Source organism: Trachypithecus francoisi, unplaced genomic scaffold (assembly GCF_009764315.1).
Source record: "Trachypithecus francoisi isolate TF-2019V2 unplaced genomic scaffold, Tfra_2.0 Lachesis_group7, whole genome shotgun sequence".
Taxonomy (NCBI): Eukaryota; Metazoa; Chordata; class Mammalia; order Primates; family Cercopithecidae; genus Trachypithecus; species Trachypithecus francoisi.
In genome coordinates, this window is record NW_022681472.1 from 48,660,950 (window position 1) to 48,680,005 (window position 19,056).

Below are 19,056 nucleotides of genomic sequence, written 5' to 3' on the forward strand. Positions count from 1 at the left end.
GTTAAATACACTGCTTACTATTTCAAGAAAAATGATAAAATACTTAAATTAATGTAAACAGGTTAGGTTAAACAAAGGGCATATAAAATTGTAATCACCTAAGAATTAGGATAGTTGCTTTATTGATTATTTAAATCTTTATTAAGTACCTTCTCTGAACATCATTAGAGATGCCAAAAAAAAGTCAGATGGAGCTTCTCTCTTCAAGAATATTTAAATTCTAGTAAGTATAATAAAAAAATCATATGTGAAAGATAGGAGAAAGTAATCACATTTAGAAGTTTAAAAATCCTTATTGTCTAGGTTAAATAAGGATTTTAATATACTTTATTAAGTCAACTATGAAAACTTGAGACTCTCCTTTTCCCAAAAAAGGGAAAGAAAAGAAAAAAAAAAAAAAAAAAAGGAATGGAAAATGTTGAAAATTTGAAGAGTGAAAAAGAAAACACAGTCAAAAAGTTTCAAGAAAAAAGGTTAGAGTGGAGATTAGCAAAGGAAAAATCACTACAAATGAAAAATATAAATAAAAATGTGAAAATATATCAAGACTTTTCATTCATATTAAATTATATAGAATGAAATTTGCTTGCTTGAAAACAAAGATTCTCCAGCTATATTTAAAAATTTATTATAGGCCGGGCGCGGTGGCTCAAGCCTGTAATCCCAGCACTTTGGGAGGCCGAGACAGGCGGATCACGAGGTCAGGAGATCGAGACCATCCTGGCTAACACGGTGAAACCCCGTCTCTACTAAAATATACAAAAAATTAGCCGGGCGAGATGGCGGGCGCCTGTAGTCCCAGCTACTCGGGAGGCTGAGGCGAGAGAATGGCGTAAACCCGGGAGGCGGAGCTTGCAGTGAGCTGAGATCCGGCCACGGCACTCCAGCCTGGGCGACAGAGCGAGACTCAGTCTCAAAAAAAAAAAAAAAAAAAAAAAAAAAAATTTATTATATCATAATTTATAGATTAAAATAAAGGGATAAGAAAAATACCAGAATACTTAACAAAATAAAGGTATTTTACCAATATTAATATAAAACAAAAAGAACTCTAAACAGAAACTTCATAAGTACTTTATAAATAAAAAGGTCATTATATAATAGAAAAGGGGAAATCATCATAAATATAAACTAATTTACAAATGCTAAGCAATGAAAACATGGCTTCAAATATATAAAGCAAAAATCGACAGAATTACATACATTAGAATTGAATGTTACAGTCTTAGGGTATTTCAATTCTCATTTTTCACAAAATGACAGCTAAAATAGATAAAAAGTACACAATAGAGTTGAAAACTATAATTAATATAAGTAGTACTGTATCCTAATACTAGAGAATACCTATTCCTTTCATGCACAGGAAATGTTAACAAAATTGACTGCATACTAACTCAGAGACAAAATATTAATATCAAAAACTGATATCATGCGCAAAACATTGTCGGCAAAAGAAATAAGGCTAAAAATCAATTTGAGAAAAATTAAGAGTGCAGCTTTTGTTTATTATTAAAATTAAGATATTATCAACTTAGACTGTTATGTTTTATGGAAGCCTCATGATAACCACAAAGAAAAAAAAACTAATAATAGATACAAAAAAACTAATATTATATTCAGAAGAGATAAACAGAAAGAATCAAAGTATATCACAACAAAAATTATCAAATGTAAAAGAAGATACCAAGCAAGAAAGAGGAAAAAAAGAAATACAAAGCAGACAGAAACAATTAACAAAAAATGACAATAAAAAGCCCTTACCATCAAAAATTACTCTAAGTGTAAATATGTAAAACTCACCAATCAACAGATATAGAATGTCTCAATGGATTAAAAAAAGGTTTAGTTATATGCTGTCTATAAAAGACTAGCTTTAGATTTAATGACACACACAGGCCAAAAGTAAAGAGATGAAAAAAGCTATTCCATGCAAACAGTAACCCAAAAAGAGCAAGAGTAGCTGTACTTATATCTAACCAAGTAGAATTTAAACCAAAAACTGTCAAAAGAGGTAAAGAAGGTTATTACGTAATAATAAATGAATTAACAGGAAGATATAATGATTATAAATAAATAAATATACATATATGCATATGTGCAAACAAATATATATACATATATGTGCATGTATGTACATATACATGTATGTGCATGTATGTGCATATACATGTATGTGTGTGTATGTGCATATACATGTATGTGTGTGTATGTGCATATACATGTATGTACACATACATATCTGCATGCACACAAATATATTATATATGAGTGTACATACATATGTATATGTGTGTAGACATACATATATATATGCACCTAACATCAAAGAATCTAAATACACGAAACAGCCATGGAACTGAAGAAATAGAAAGCAATACCATAATAGTAGTCAAAAATGAATAGATTATTGAGACAAAAAACTCAAGAAAAAAACAGATTTAAACAATACTATAGAACAAATGGACTTAACAAATGTATAAAGAACATTCCAAACAAAAGTAACAGAATACATATTCTTCTCAAGTGTACACTAACATTCTCCAGGATAAATCACATGCTAGGTCACAAAGTAAGTTTTAACAAATTTGAGAAGACTGAAATCATTCCAAGTATCTTTTACGAGCACAATAGAATAAAACTAGAAATCAATAACAAAAGGAAAATGGGAAATTCACAAATACATAAAAAGTAAACAAGGAACCCATGAACAGTCATTCAGTAAAAGAAATCAAATGGAAAATAAGAAAACATTTTGAAAGGAACGAAAATGAAAATACAATATAGCAAAATTAATGGGATGGTAGCAGCAAAGGTAGTACTGAGAAAAAAATTTACAACAATAAACAACTACATTTAAAAAGAAACATCTCAAACAACCTAACTTTATACTTCAAAAAATTAGAGAAAGAACAACCCTAAGCACAAAGTTGCCAGGAAAAAGCAAAACAGTATAAAGATTCTGGCAGAAATAAATGAAATAGAGAATAGAAAAACAATGGGGAAAACAATCAATGAAACTCATCACACACGAAACAGCAGATGTTACAACTGATGCCACAGAAATGAAAAAAGATCATAAGGGGCATTTAAAAACAATTATACACCAACAAATTGAATAAACTAGAAGAAATAGATAAATTCCTAAAAATATGCAACCAAGCAAGAATGAATCAAGAAGAAACAGAAAGGCTGAAAACTAGTAACAAATGAGACTGAATCAATAGTCAGAAACTTCCCAATAAAGAAAAGCCCAGTACTGGATGACTTCAATTGTATGAAACAGTAAAAAAAAATCCTTCTTAAAGTCTCTTAAAATACGGAAAAAAAGGAAACACCTTCAAATTCATTTTATAAAGCTAGCCAGCATTACCTGGATTTGAAAGCCAAAGACACCACAACAAAAGAAAACTACTGACCACTATTCCCTTATGAACATAAAACAAAAATCCTCAAGAAAATATTAGCAAACGAAATTCAACAGCACATAAAAGAGATAATATACAATGACCAAGTGGGATTTATCCCTGGGCGATAAGGATGGTTCAACATACGAAAATCAATTCATATGATAAAGTATATTAACAGAATGAAGAATAAAAATCACATGATGATCTCAACAAATGCAGAAGAAGCATTTAACAAAAAGTTCACCAGGAACTTAAACAAATTTACAAGAAAAAAACAACCCCATCAAAAAGTGGGCAGAGGATATGAACAGACACTTCTCAAAAGAAGACATTTATGCGGCCAACAAACATATGAAAAAAAGCTCATCATCACTGGTCACTAGAGAAATGCAAATCAAAACCACAGTGAGATACCATCTCATGCCAGTTAGAATGGCAATCATTAAAAAATCAGGAAACAACATATGCTGGAGAGGATGTGGAGAAATAGGAACACTTTTACACGGTTAGTGGGAATGTCAATTAGTTCAACCATTGTGGAAGACAGTGTGGCAATTCCTCAAGGATCTGGAACCAGAAATACCATTCTGGGTATATACCTAAAGGATGATAAATCATTCTACTATAAAGACACATGCACATGTATGTTTATTGAAGCACTATTCACAATAGCAAAGACTTGGAACCAACCCAAATGTCCGTCAATGATAGACTGGACAGTGAAAATGTGGCATATATACACCATGGAATACTATGCAGTCATAAAAAAGAATGAGTTCATGTCCTTTGCAGGGACATGGATGAAGATGGAAACCATCTTTCTCAGCAAACTAACACAGGAACAGAAAACCAAACACCGCATGTTCTCACGCATAAGTGGGGGTTGAACAATGAGCACATATAGGCACAGGGAGGGGAACATCACACAACAGGGCCTGTAAGGGGGTGGGGTGTAAGAGAGGGGATAACATTAGGAGAAATACCTAATGTAGATGACAGGTTGATGGGTGCAGCAAACCACCATGGCACATGTATACCTGTGTAACCTGCACATTCTGCACATGTATCCTAAAACTTAAGGTACAATAAAAAATAAAATTCAACACCTGCATGATAAAAATTCTCAATAAATTAGATATAGAATGAATGTCCCCCTTCTTTTTTTCTAGTAGTTTTATGTCTTATATTTGCCTTTAATTCATTTTTATTTCTTGACATTGGTCTTGGCAATGATTTCTTGGATGTAACACTAAAGAAAAGGCAACTGAAGCAAAAACAAACAAGTGAGACTAAATTAAACTAAAAATCTTCTGCATGGCATAAGGAGCAATGAACAAAATAAAAAGGTAATCTGTGAAATGGGATAAAATATTTGTACACTGTGTATATGAGAAAGAGTTAAGTCAAGTTACATAAGGAACTTACATTTTACAATAGTAAAAAAGACCACTTGATTGAACATACCTCATTAGAAAATGGCCAAAAGATCTGAATAGACATTTCTCCAAAGAAAATGGAGAAAATGACAAACAGGTACATGGAAAGGTCCTCAGCCTCCCTAATAATCAGAGAAGTGCTAATCCAACCACAATGAGATAATGCCTCACACCTGTTAGGATGACTATGTTAAAAAATACATATATAATAAATGTTAGTGAGGATATAGAGAAGAGAGAATCCTTATATATTCTTAGTAGAAATGGAAAAAATGGTACAGAGCTTCCTCTACAAATTAAAAATATATCTACTATGACTCAGCAATCTCTCTCCTAGGTATATTCCCAAAGAAAATAAAATCTCCAGATTTTAGAGATACAATGTTCACTGCAGCATTATTCACAATAGCCAAGATATGAAAACAACCTAAGTGTCCACTGACAGATGATGGGATCAAGAAATTATTTTATACATATATAAAAATATATTTCACCCTTTAAAAAGGAGGTCCTGCCATTTGGGAAAACATGGATGAAATTGGAGGACATTATGCTAAGTGAAGTAGGCCAGACAAAGAAAGAAAAATACTGCATGATCTCTCTTATCTTTTCAATCTTAAAAAACTGTCAAATATCTAGAAAAAGAAAGTGGAATAGTGGTTACCAGAGTTTGAGGGAAGGGGAAAAGCAGAGATACAGGTCAAGGGTATAAAGTTGCAATTATGTAGGATGAATAAACTATAGATCTAATATATCACATGAGAACTACAGTTAATAATATTGTATTGTACACTGATATTTGCTGAGAGTAGATTTTAGGACTCACCACACACAGAAAAGGTACTATGTGAGATGATGCATATTTTAATTGGTTTGACTGTAGTAATCATCTACTGTGTGTGTGTATGTGTATGTATGTGTATGTGTATGTGTGTGTATACAGCAAAAGGTCATGTTGTACACCTTAAATATGTGCTATAAAAATTCTTAATTGGCTATATGTATTCTAAATATTTTTTATTTGTTTGCATGTCTTTTGTTCTTCAGAAATATATTTTTCTTTATGGAGTGTACTTTTTGTGTCTTATTTATGAAATAGATATATACTATATTTTGGTACCAATTATCTCTATTTTCTGACTTCAATTGTAACTTCTTTGTTTATCCTTTAGTTATTTAGAAGAGTTATTTTTATTTATTTATTTTGTATTTCCAAAGCAATGGTAGAGATAGAAAAAAAGTGCACTAAAGGAAAGGGTTGGGTGAAGAAAGGGAAGTTACCTTTTTGCTTCTAACTAATTTCTAATTTACTACATTTGATTAAAAAATGAGTCACAGGATATTGATTCTTTATAACTTGGGATACTTTCTTTGTGACTTAGTATGCAGGTGGTAATTTTTTAGAAATACTCCATGTATCCTTGAAAAGAAAATCCTGCACCTAGAGCCTAATTTAAAATAGATAAGCTTCCTGTGATCTTCCTGTGCTAAGTGAGCTTTATTAGTCCACCATTCTACTAGGGTAGTATCTCTTTGAGGGTCTAAGTATATTTGGGAGTCTCAGTTCCATCTACAAATCCTTATTTCCAGTCTTCCTTCATCCTTCTTTCACATATGACCTCTGGAGAATTTTCTTTCTTTTTTTCTGAATTCAGGTTTCCATATAAAAGGACATTTGTTCTACTTTAGCATATTTTACAGAATTTTGAAGTTATCAAATTATTGCCAATGAGTCAACAGAATTAAAAGTTATAATATATATACAAAGGAATGATTTAATGGACTATAAAATCAAAACTGCTAATTATATAAAAGCATTCAGCCTAAAGAATAATATTTTTTGTTTTATTAAATTAAAATTATAAGAGCACTGAAAAATCATAAGTACATGAAGTTCATATCTTTACTGGTAAGCAGGACTGCATTTAATTTTGCTTCCATAAAACTCTATAAAGTCCTTCTTCACTCATATATTTCTGTGTATCATATGTATTAGAGAAAATGTATCTTCTTAATATGCGTAATTGTGTTTTTATCTTAATTCATAGGAGTATATCAAAGATAATTCATTGCTTACCAATTTGTTTTCTGTACTGATCAACAGGAAGTTTTATAGTAGAAGCATCTTTTCTACCCATCTTTGATCTCCAAAATGCCTGCTGAAAAGAAAATAATTATAATGAAATTTTTTTTTGAAAAGGAGTATCTATAAAATCCAGAAATAGTTTATTCTATAAAATTCATTTTTAAAGCAATGGGTACAAATACCTTTGACTTATTTCCTTTAAATATTCATAAAGAAAATAAAATTCTTTTATATAAATAATCAATGATACAATCGCTGGTAATTAAATTTCTCAATCGTTTTTGGTAACATTCATCTTATCAAGTACTACCAGTGCTCAATTAAACCACATTGTCAGATAACATATCTGTAAATATGAAAATCATGTAGCATTTACTTAGGTTGGGGATTTTGGCATGCTTTTGGCAACATGTTTATTTCCAAGTATATATATTTTGGATATATATACTTACTATGTTACATTAAAACTAAGGCTAAAGTTTGAATCTCAAGTACTTTCTATTTTATTTTTAAAAGCATGACATATACAACCAAAGTAAATGAATTTCAGTTCTATTTCTGCCCCCTTAATGTAAACAATAAAAACTACTATCATTTCTTAACATTTTCATGCTTATTACATTATATGCACTGTTCGATTTAATCTTCAACATGTTTTTATTGATATACAATAGTTGTACATACTTTAGGGGGATATATGTAATATTTTGATACCTGTGTACAATGAGTAATGACCAATTCAGAAAAATTGGGATATCCATCACCTCATTTACATGTTCTTTGTGTTGGGAGCAAAACAAATCTTCTATTCTAGGTATTCAGAAATATATAATAAATTATTGTTAATCATAATTTTCCTACTGTACTATTGAATACTAGAAATTATTCCTTCTATCTAACTGTATTTTTGTATCCCTTAACCAAGTTCTCTACCCTTCTACCCAGTTCCCGTCCCTGCCTGTGTCACTATTCTACTGTCTACCTCCATGAGATCCACTTTTTCAGCTCTCACAAATGAGTGAGAACACCCAAAATTTGTCTTTCTGTGCCTGGCTTGTTTCTCTTAATATAATGACCTTCAGTTCCATCCATGTTGCTGCAAATGGCAGAGTTTCATTTTTATGGCTGAATAATATTCCATTGCATATAGAGAACACATTTTTGCTATCCATTCATCTATTGATGGATGCCAAGGTTGCTTCCATATCTTGGTTATTGTGAATAATGCTGCAATAAACGTGAGAGTTCAGATACATCTTCTATATACTGATTTTCTTTCTTTTGGATATATACGCAGGAGTAAGATACCTGGATCATATGGTAGTTCTATTTTTAGTTTATTGAGGAACCTCCATATTGTTTTCTATAATGGTGTACCAATTTACATTTTCACCCACAGTGTATGACCATTCCCTTTTTTCTCCACATCCCCACCAACACTTGTTATTTTCTGTCTTTCTGATAGTAGCCACGTAACTAGGGTGAGATGATATCTCTCTGTGCTTTCAATTTGGATTTCCCTAATGATTAGTGATGTTGAGAATGTTTTTCATACACTTGTTGGCCATTTGTATCTTCTTTTGAGAAATGTCTATTCAGATCTTTTGCCCATTTTTAATTGAATTGTGTTTTGCTATTGAGTTGTTTGAGCTTCTTATATATTTTGGGTATTAATCCTTTGTCGGATGAATATTTTGCAAATACTTTCTCACATTTTGCAAGTTGTCTCTTGACTTTATCGATTGTTTTCTTTGCTGTGAACCTTTCTAGCTTGATGTAATCCTATGTGCCTATTTTTTATTTTGTTGTCTGGGCTTTTCAGATCTTATCCCCCAAATTTTTGCCAGACCAATGTCCAATGTCCTGAAGTGTTTTCCCAATGTTTTTTTCTAGTTGTTTCATAGTTTTATGTCTTACATTTAAGTCCTTAATCCATCTTGAGTTGATTTTTGTATATGATGAAAGATAGAGAATCTACTTTCATTCTTCTGCATATAGATATCCAGTTTTCCCAGGATAATTTATTAAAGAGACAATCCTCCTTTCCCCCATTGTAACTTCTTCATACTCTTATAAAAAATGAGTAGACTCTAAGTGTGTTAATTTAGTTCTGGGTTCTCTGTTCTGTTCCATTGGTCTATGTGTCTGTTTTTAGGCCAGTACCCAATTGTTTCATTACTATAAATTTGTAGTATAATTTGAAATCAGATAGTGTGATGCTCTGGCTTTGTTCTTTTTGCTCAGAAATGCTTTAGCTATTGAGGATCTTCCAGAGTTCCATGTGAATTTTAGGATTGTTCTTTAGGATTTTTGTGGATAGTGTCATTGGTATTTTGATAGAGATTGCATTAAATCGGTAGATCACTTTGGGTAGTAGAGAAATTTTTAAAATATTAATTTCATCATGAAGGAATGTTAAATTTCATTGAATACTTTTTCAGCATCTACTGAAATGATCATATGGTGTTTATTATTGATTCTGTTGTTGTGACACATCATGTTTATTGATATGAGAATGTTGAACCATCCCTGCATCACTGGGGTGGTCCCATTTGATCATAATGCATTATCTTTTTAACGTGTTGCTGAATTTGGTTTCTAGTATTTTGTTGAGATTTTTACATCTATGTTCATCAGGGATATTACCTTGTAGTATTTCCCTTTTTTAAATTGTATTCTTGTCTGGTTTGGTATCAGAGTAATGCCAGCCTTGTAAAATGAGTTTGGAAGTATTCCCTCCTCTTCAACTTTTTGGAATAGTTTGAGTAGAAATAGCATTAGTTCTTCTTTAACTGTTTGGTAGAAGTCAGCAATGAATCTATCAGGTCCTGGGTTTTTCACTGATGGAAGATTTTTTATTACTGCTTCAAACTCATGACTCATTATTGTTCTGTTCAACTATTCTGTCTTGTCATGTTTTATTTTTGTAGGTTTTATATGCCAAGGAATGTATTCTTTTCTCCTAGATTTTGCAATTTGTTGGTATATAGTTGTTCATAGTAGTCGCTAATGATCTTTTGCATTTCTGTGGTATCAGTTGTAATGTTTCTTTTTGTTTCCCATTTTATTTGAGCTTTCTCCTTTTTTTCCTCGGGCAAGCAAAGGTTTGTTAATTCTACTTATCTTTTCAAAAAACAACTTTTTCTTTTGTTGGGGGTTTTTTTTGTATTTTTGTCACAATTAAAATTTATTTCTGCTCTGTAAGTTTTATGATTTTTATTGAATTTAAATATTGCAGCAGAGAGTGCAACCTGATCACTCATATCCTCCTTTTTTCCTAGCACAGACTATACTTCCTAGCCTCAATTATAATATGCCATTATTTATAGAATACGAATGTTACAGTCATAATTATTCTTCAAACTGGTGCCTGGAAGTTGTTCCTCATTCCTTCTAGTAAGGCATTACAAGATGAAGATGAAGTCAGACAAGAACTGGTCATGTCACAAGCAAAAATATAGAGAATAGAAAGTCCAGTAATTTGGGGCTAAAAATGTTGGAAAAGCCAAATTCTTCTGAGAACCAACAGGAAAAAAAAATGAAACTAGGCTTTGAAGAACAAAAACCCATTAAAACTTATCAGCTTATAAAAAAGAAAAGAGAGAGAGAGAGAGACAAAGAACAGATTTGGGGTTTTTACCGTCTCACCTGAGCCTATTATTTCAGATTACTTCAAAGTAGACACTATCGGGTAGAAAAAGAGAAGCCTAGGAGTTCTGAAGCACAGAAAGAAAGTGGACATGAGAATTAGGTCTAGGAAAGAAACTGCGCTGTGTTTACTGGCACATGCAACTGAGTAAAAATGGCAAGAAGGTTACTAAAATGAGAGGGAACTATATTTACAAAGAAACCAGAAACATAATCTAAAAAAGTCTTTGAATGAAAGTCAACTTTGAGGCCTCTACATTTAAACCAGTATACAGCAGTACTCAAGGAAAGCAAACTCTACAGAGTTTGTAACATCTACTTCACACATGACTAGAAAGGAAGAACCATCCAGAGGACAGAGCCACGAAGAATGGACAAAAAGATCATAAGCTGAAACTTCTACTTCAGTACAATGGATCTTCTCAGTGGTCTTGTGAGCAGCAGGTTTCATCATCACAATGGACCAATGACTCCTGTGGCTGTTTTCCATTCTTCCCTTTATAAATGGGGATGATTTTTGCAGGTATAAAGCAGTTATCCACTGCTTAATCATTATTTCTTATGGGTTTTGTGATGCTGGGGAGGAGTAGGAAAATGTCACAGGCAAATTGAGAGAGAGGGCTATGTGTTAGCTTGAGATCCTTGGCTTGGAGCTAGATGCAATAAATGCTAGATGTTTAGGTTCTCTCTATTGGGGAGACAGAAAAAAAAATGTGCATAGCTATTTCCATGCCAGAAAGATAAATTATTACAAAAACTGTTGGCTACTCACTAAAATACATGTTCTCCTTTTTTTCCCTCTGGGTACACTTGACTAATGTCCCGGCCTCCTTTGATGTTAGTTGTGGGCACATCACTTATTTTCAGCCAACAGAATGTGAGTAAATTAATGTTTGCTGCTTCTAGAACTGACTTATAAAAACTTTCCTCGCATACTCATTTATCTGGATGAAATGGAGATGACCTCCAGGGTAACTCTGAACACAATGTGACGATGATGACAGCCTGGATCATGAATGACTACATGGAGGAGAGCTATCCAACTAACTTGTTTTCATATTGCTGTGATAACAAAAAATAAATGGGCAGCATTTGCAGTACTACACATTTTTTGCATCTATTTGTTACAATAGTTGTCATCACTGAAACTAAAACAAACAAGTATAGATGTTTCCCTATAAACTGATGCAATTATCAAACTGTAATTTTTCTAAAGAGTTTATCAAGGTTCTAAAACACTAAATGCATTTGAAATCTGTCCAGACAAAATTGTATTGTTTATCTATATATATATTGTCACACAGACAGTTAACAATGATCCCACCCAATACAGTGAGAGGCATCTCCAATGTAATAATTTTTATCCATATGTAATAAAATTATAAGTTCAGCTAAAAACCTATTTTTCTAATCATAATAATCTTCATATTTATGGTATTATTGCAATATCTAGGAATAGTCAAATTATGACAAAGTCAAATAAGTTAAATTTTCATCTCTAATAAACCATGTAGTTATTACATGTAAGAAAACATTTTAAAATTCTAGCAATAAAAACAAGACGGCACCTAATTCTATAGTCTCAATTCTTATCATTCAAAACATTAAAAATAATTCTGTCAAGACAAGCACCATAAAAATTGTCAATAGATATATTATAATTTATTCATATAGCAATAATATTTGCATAGTATTTTACATTTATTAATTATAAATAGGAATCAAGTTATTTTGGTTTTAATTGTGTGTGGGTAGGGAAGATACCACTCCATTTTAGAAGAGAAGCTGGATTAAATGAGTAAACACTCAAGATATTATTGCCTTTTCAATTGAGTTTTGTTCTTTGCCTTTACACACTATGCTTAATTTTTTTTTTTTTAAGCAAATCACTAAGGCTATCTACCAAAATGGTTACTCATTATGCTTCCTCTGATTCCTTTCTGGTCATTTAAACCAGCATCCCAGCAGAGATAACACTTCAGAGGTCAATATTTTATTCATTCACTACCTACAGTAAGTAAAAAAGTAAGAGGTTTATCAAAAATATATTTTCACCAAAGTAGCTGAATTTTACTTCTATGTTAATATATGCTACATTAAAAATTATACCAGGGAAAAATCTAAAGAATCTAAATTTTTAGAGGGGTCTATGCTCTATGAACAGACATTTTATATATATAAAATATATATATAACTGAACATAAAATCCTTCAAAAGAATTTCAACCAAGATACATTAGAGAGAAACTGGTTTAAAATTTGTATTCTTAGTTATTTTTAGTGGTTTGATAATATTTAATCAAAATTTAAACTTTCTCATTGTCTTTGAAATTATTATATTCTATTCAGTAAGTAAAATGATGTTTTACCAAATGATAAAACAAAACATGCTTATAGAACACATCCTTACACAAATTATTTACATTGTATTAGTTGCAAGAAACACACACAAAAAAAGAAAGCATTTTGCCTTACTGATAAACACATTGAGGCTATTTTAAATGACCTAAAGGGACACCTATTCATCTGTATGGTGCAAACTGTCAATGACTCAGACATGTAGAACCTTTAAAATGTTCTGACTTTTCTTTGTTCTTCAAAGCCTTGCGGTAATCATCATTCATTTCTATTGCTTTGATGGTTAGATAGCAAACTCCCAAGAAATCCAGGGAGACATTAACACATACAGCCGCAATTTCTAATAAGACAGCTATTTGCATACAAGATCAGCCACAATTTAAAATGTGTTGTGATAGATGTGGAAAGGGAATAACAGATTTATATTAGCATGTACAATACCAAGATTGTTTTCACAATTTAATTCCTTGGAGATTATGTCTCATCACCTTCTTTTGTAAAGAACACTGCATTCCCTGAGGAACTAACTTGCTCTGAGACCCAGCTAAACTAAAATATGGATTAATAAGATAATATTTATTATTTATGAATTTTGCTGTAGGAATGATTTCAGATGAAATCATCACAGAAGTTTCCGACATTCTTGAAACTTGATAACACATATTTAAAGAAGAAAAATGCTAATTTTATTTAATACCTAAATTGGATATTAAAATAATTCAGTTAATTTTTATCTAATTAAACTTGACACTCATTAGGACTTTTAAGATTAAACATAGCATTTTTGTTTTTAGTATGCTTTCTTAACTTGAATTTTCCAGAGCAATTTTGCCAACAGTATTTTTAAGCATTAATACATGACCTTTAAAAACAAAGGTAGTATTATATTCAGTCACCTTCTGACCAAGTTATTTTATTGCTCATTTTTACCTTTTTATGAAATCCAGAAAGAACAAGTAAAGAAATAAGAAATCTGAAGCCTTCACATATGTCTCTGCTTCCAGAAAAAGCATTAAATCCAGACTGTGACATTTAAATACATATCAAAACACAGGTTATTAAAAAAAGTTCAACCCATGACCACAGAAAAAATAATTATCTTAGTTTTTAAGGCTAAAAGAAATACATGTACCTAAGAAAACTCTTCGTTAAACATGAAGCTGTAGTTAGACAGAAAAGGTATTTGGTTATGGCTGGATCAAAGTTGAGAACCAATCATGAAAATACAACCTCATGCTAGATGCTGAAGATATAATAAACACAGAAGATATTTGTCCCTGATCTTATTGCACATTAACCATTTCCAGAGTATTACAAATTTAAAGTTGTTCATTCACTTAACATACTTAAGTCATTGAAATGATGACACATTTCCTAGATAAAGCAAAAATCCTTAGTATAAAGAACCATTAATGATCTGAATTTGTCATTTGTTCCTTTCTTATGTTCCAGTGCACTATGAAATTCAGCTTTTAGTTCCATGACTTTGACAAGCTCATTCATGTTTCCAGGAATTTACTATGTTCTGCAATTTGCTTTAAATGTCCTTTCAATACATCCCCACTTGTGGAACCTATATATTTTCATATTGCACACAAGAGTCATCTCTGAGTAATCATTCAGATCTTGCCTAAGAGGCATCATTCATGATTCAGATCTTCAGAGACAGTTCTCCACACTTAAGGAAATGAAAAAAAAAAAAAAGATCATTTGAAAGACTATCAAGTGTGAAGTGGACAAGGTATACACAATTATAACATTAAAATGCAACATTATAAGTAATATTAATCATTTTGATATTATAAGTCATATTAATTATTTCAATTAATTTTATGTATTACTCATATTAATAGTATTATATTATCATTGAGACAAGTTATTACAATGAGGAACAAATTCTTACTGTATAAAACTGGAGTTAAACAGTTGTTATTCTAAAGTTTTCAGAGATCGAAGTGCCCAGTTCACCTACATTTTGACAAACTAATTTCCTTTACAGCTGCAGGTAAAGTATCTAAAAACTGAAATATGTGAAAAGATGATTTCTAAAATCCTGATCACCTGCCAACATTGATATGAAAATTTATATGAAAAGTAAGTATAGGACACTTATCTGTGTAAACCTAAAAAGTCATGTTCCAGGAAAGAAATCTTAGTTGTTGGGACTCATCTTTCAGCCTAACTAGGGAACTAAAACACAGTATTAGGAAATAGTGCTAGAACAAATATATTTCCTTATGAAAAACAAAACAACCAAAAATATTTAACCCCATATTATATTATACACAAAAATTAATTGAAGATAGATCATACAACTGAACAAAGTAGCTAAGACAACAAAGTTACTAGGGAAAATATTATATTCATGACTTTGTAGAGGCAAATATTTATTGAAGAAAACATAGTAGGATGTATCATAAAAGAGAAAAAAAGAATGAACTGGATTACATCAAAATTAATATTTGCTTATCAAAAGACACCAGTAAGAAAATAGGTTATTACAGATAGATAGTATTCATAATGCATGTATCTGACAAAATAATTTGCATCCAGAAAGCATTTAAAAATTAATAATATAACATATACAATCTAATAATTTAAAAAGGGGTCAAAAACTTGAACAGGAACCAGAAACTTCAGCAAATAAGATATACAAATGACAAGCACATGAAAAAGTACTTAACACCAGTAGTAATTAGCAAAGTGCAAATTAAAATTAGAACTGAGATACTACTACATATCTACTAGAATGGTTCAAATAAAAAATAATTCATATACAAAATAATGAAGAGAATGTGGAGCAACTGAAATTTCTGGTACAACCTCTTTATAAAATTGGCAGGTCCTACAAAGTTAACTACCAGCAATTTTTGCACTTCTACTCCTAGATATTTATGTAAGAGAGATAAATGTATATGGGTACAAAAATACTTTCTACAAAAATGGTCATGGTAGCTTCGTTCGTAATAGTTAAAAATTGGGGGCATGGTGGCGGGCGCCTGTAGTCCCAGCTACTCAGGAGGCTGAGGCAGGAGAATGGCATGAACCCACGAAGAGGAGCTCGCAGTGAGCCAAGATCACGCCATTGCACTCCAGCCTGGGGAACAGAGCGAGACTCTGTCTCAAAAAAAAAAAAAAAAAGGAAATAACCCCAATATTGATCAACAGAAGAGTTGAGAAACTGTGGTTTATTCATATAGTGTAATACTACCCAGAAAGAAAAAAAAAATACAAACATAGGCAGTAGAGATAAATCTCAACAATATTATGCTGAGAAAAAGAAGCAATGATGTCTCTGTACTTAAATGGTCAAATATGTCCTATGGGCTAAAGAATAAGTGAGAGGTGAGAAAGCAGAGATGAAAATTGCAGACCAATCCATTATAAAATAAATACAAGGAAGGAAACAGATAGCATAGTAAGTAGAAAGGAACTGAGGTTGAGGAAGAGATTTTTTTGTTGTTGTTATGCTTTGTTTTTACTCTTTAGGGCTTTTTTCTGATTAAAGATGAAAATTTGAGTTGGTCTAAATAATAATTGGGAGGAACAACCAGAAAGTGAGAGGGTGAAAATACAGAAAAAAAAAAAAAAAGTAACAATGAGGTTTCCAAGTAGAGTAGAATCCAGCATTCATTTCAAGTAATAATCATAGCACACTATGTCCATCACTTTATCAAGAAAAAGAGAAAATAACGGGCAAAATTACACATAAGACTTGAAGTCTGGTAACCAAAAGTAGAGGGATATCTATGTAGTAGCTCTGTTTTCACTGTGAAGTAGAAGGCAAGATTATCTCCTTATGAGAGAAAGGAAAGGTGGGAAGTTTGAAGGTTTGCAAGTGCAGAGTTGGAATTAATGCTGTGGAGGAATGGAAAGAGTTGTCTAAAGAAAACAGGACTAACTGGGTGCAGTCACTTGTGCCTGTAATACCAGCTACTCTGGAAGCTGAAGTGGGAAGATCTCTTGAGCCCAGGAGTTTGAGACTGCTGTGAGCTCTGATAATGCCAGTGCACTCCAGCTTGGGCAACAGAATTGAGGCCCCATCTCTAAAAAATAGAAAAATAAAAAATGAAAACAGGCTTCATGGGCATCACTAAGAGACCAAAAAAATTTGGTAACCATGAATCTATTATAGCATTGGACTATCAGATTGCAAATAATATTTTCCTTTCTGAGTGCTTAGCTACTTAGTGCTGACATAGGGAAGGGTAGTCTACTAGAGTAAGCAGAATTTAAGTTTTCCCAGGTAGGCATGACAGAAAACTTTAGGATACTATAAAAAGTGGGTGACATGATATTCTATGGCATCTAAAGGTAGAAAAGGAAGTGAAGGTAGTAGTCGTTTAGAGTTAAGCAGAAAGTGGACCAATCTTCAGACTTGATAAAGTTAAATAACCAAATTTGAAAGTAAAAAATAACCAAATAAAATTTGGGAGTAAAAAAATAACCAAAAACCAAATACTAGGAGTGAAAAATTAGTTATTTTACTAGAGAAGAAAGGTTATTAACAAGGTCACTAGTCAGTGTGAGTGTGAGGCAATTAATATTATTATTGAGATGGAGTAAGTTTTGGTCCAGAAGGACTGACGTGGTAGGAAAACATTATGGCAGATGTGTTAAGGAACTGAAAGACCAGGATAATGCATATGTCATACATATGCATTATGGGTACCCAGGATGGTAGCAGGATTTGGGTGAGGATGCAAAGAAAGACTCAGAGGTAGGAAGACTGAGAAGGGACCCGGATGTCCACAGATAAACAGCAAAAGAGAGAGGTAGAGGACACTACCGTCAAATGGAATGAATCACAAAGGAGCTGGGCTTTTTGTTTTATTTGTCTTGTTTGCTTTTACATGCAGGAAATGTAAATGTTCTGGAAGTGGCAATAAAAAATAAAATGATAAAAACCAACCTCTTGATCCACTGGTATATGAACAAAAGAAGAATAGTTTCCATTTAAGATGGCTTCAGGAAAGTGGTGTTTATAAGAAGAATCAAGTTTCAATTAACATCAAGAGGTAAAAGTAATAAAGCGTTTGGGATGAACTGGGTTCAAGGGGGATATAAAAAAATAGAGAGGAAAGGAAATAGCAAGAGATTAGTCCATGAAAAACCAAAGATAATACAGAATAATATGGGCCTAAGTATTTAGTGGAGGACGTATAACCAAATGGGTCAGGTAGGCAGTGAGAAAAGTTAACAGGAATGTGTAGTATCTTGAACCAGCTTTATCTCAAAACTGCAATGAGTACTCAGGCCTCTCCAGGAGTCAGCTGTAGCCTTGGTAAATGGAGGAGTGCCAATCCCTCCAGGAAAGGTCAGCTGGCTAGAATTCAGCACCACAGAAGAAAGTCTCAGATCTCGAGTCTAGTTAGCATCACCTATTCATTGGGAGCAACTGGAGAGTCCAGATCAGCATTTGGCAAAGTACGGTCCATAATACCATTAGAGTTGTCTGGGATACTCATGAAAATGCATATTCCTGGGTCCCATCACAGTCCTACTGAATCAGAATCTTAGGGGCTAAGGTATATGGGTCTCTAGTTTTGTTTTTGTTTTATTTTTAAATTTCCCGTGTGATTACTGTCACCATTTAAGTTTGAGAACCATTGATTATCTTTTTAACAAGGTCACAGGCAATTCTTTTGCATATTAGCATTTGAGAAACACAGCTGGAAGTAGATGGGAGGCCTGAGCAGGGACTGTGAAGCCTTTCAGCCTCTCTGGTGGACCAGCAAGGCCTGGTTGGGGTGGCATGATCAAATTGTGGAAGTTTCTAATGATCCCCTGAAACTTTAGACTTTTTCTGAACAACAGGAAAATATAAAAGGATTTAGTGCAGTGAGGTAACCAAATCAGATACTTTTTAATAAGATTAGAAAGACAAGGAGGTTTGAAGTTAACTAAATAGGTTAGAAAAAAAAAAAAAAAAATCCAGCTAGGTTCCAAAAGTAATCTACTAAGTGATAAATCAATGCAACAAGTAGAAAGGAAGTTCTATTTGGTGTTTTACTTTTTAGAATATACGAACAGCTTGGATGGGGGCAATGAGGCAGAAGAAAAACTGAAGATGACAATGTTTTTCAATTTTAGTGATGGTTAAAATACAAAGTCCAGGCTTC

General features: G+C 32.3%; 1 protein-coding gene across 4 annotated transcripts in view; it reads right to left on the minus strand.

The window, feature by feature from the left end:
- Positions 1 to 19,056, minus strand: part of TRIQK (triple QxxK/R motif containing) — an 81,320-nt gene that overhangs the window by 26,659 nt on the left and 35,605 nt on the right. For 3 of the 4 annotated variants that reach the window (XM_033202718.1, XM_033202720.1, XM_033202721.1), the window contains one exon: positions 6,921 to 7,002. In XM_033202718.1, coding sequence (XP_033058609.1) covers positions 6,921 to 6,981 — 61 coding nt within the window. In that variant the 5' untranslated portion in view covers positions 6,982 to 7,002. The remainder of the gene's footprint in view (positions 1 to 6,920; positions 7,003 to 19,056) is intronic. The other variant, XM_033202719.1, reaches the window with a different exon arrangement.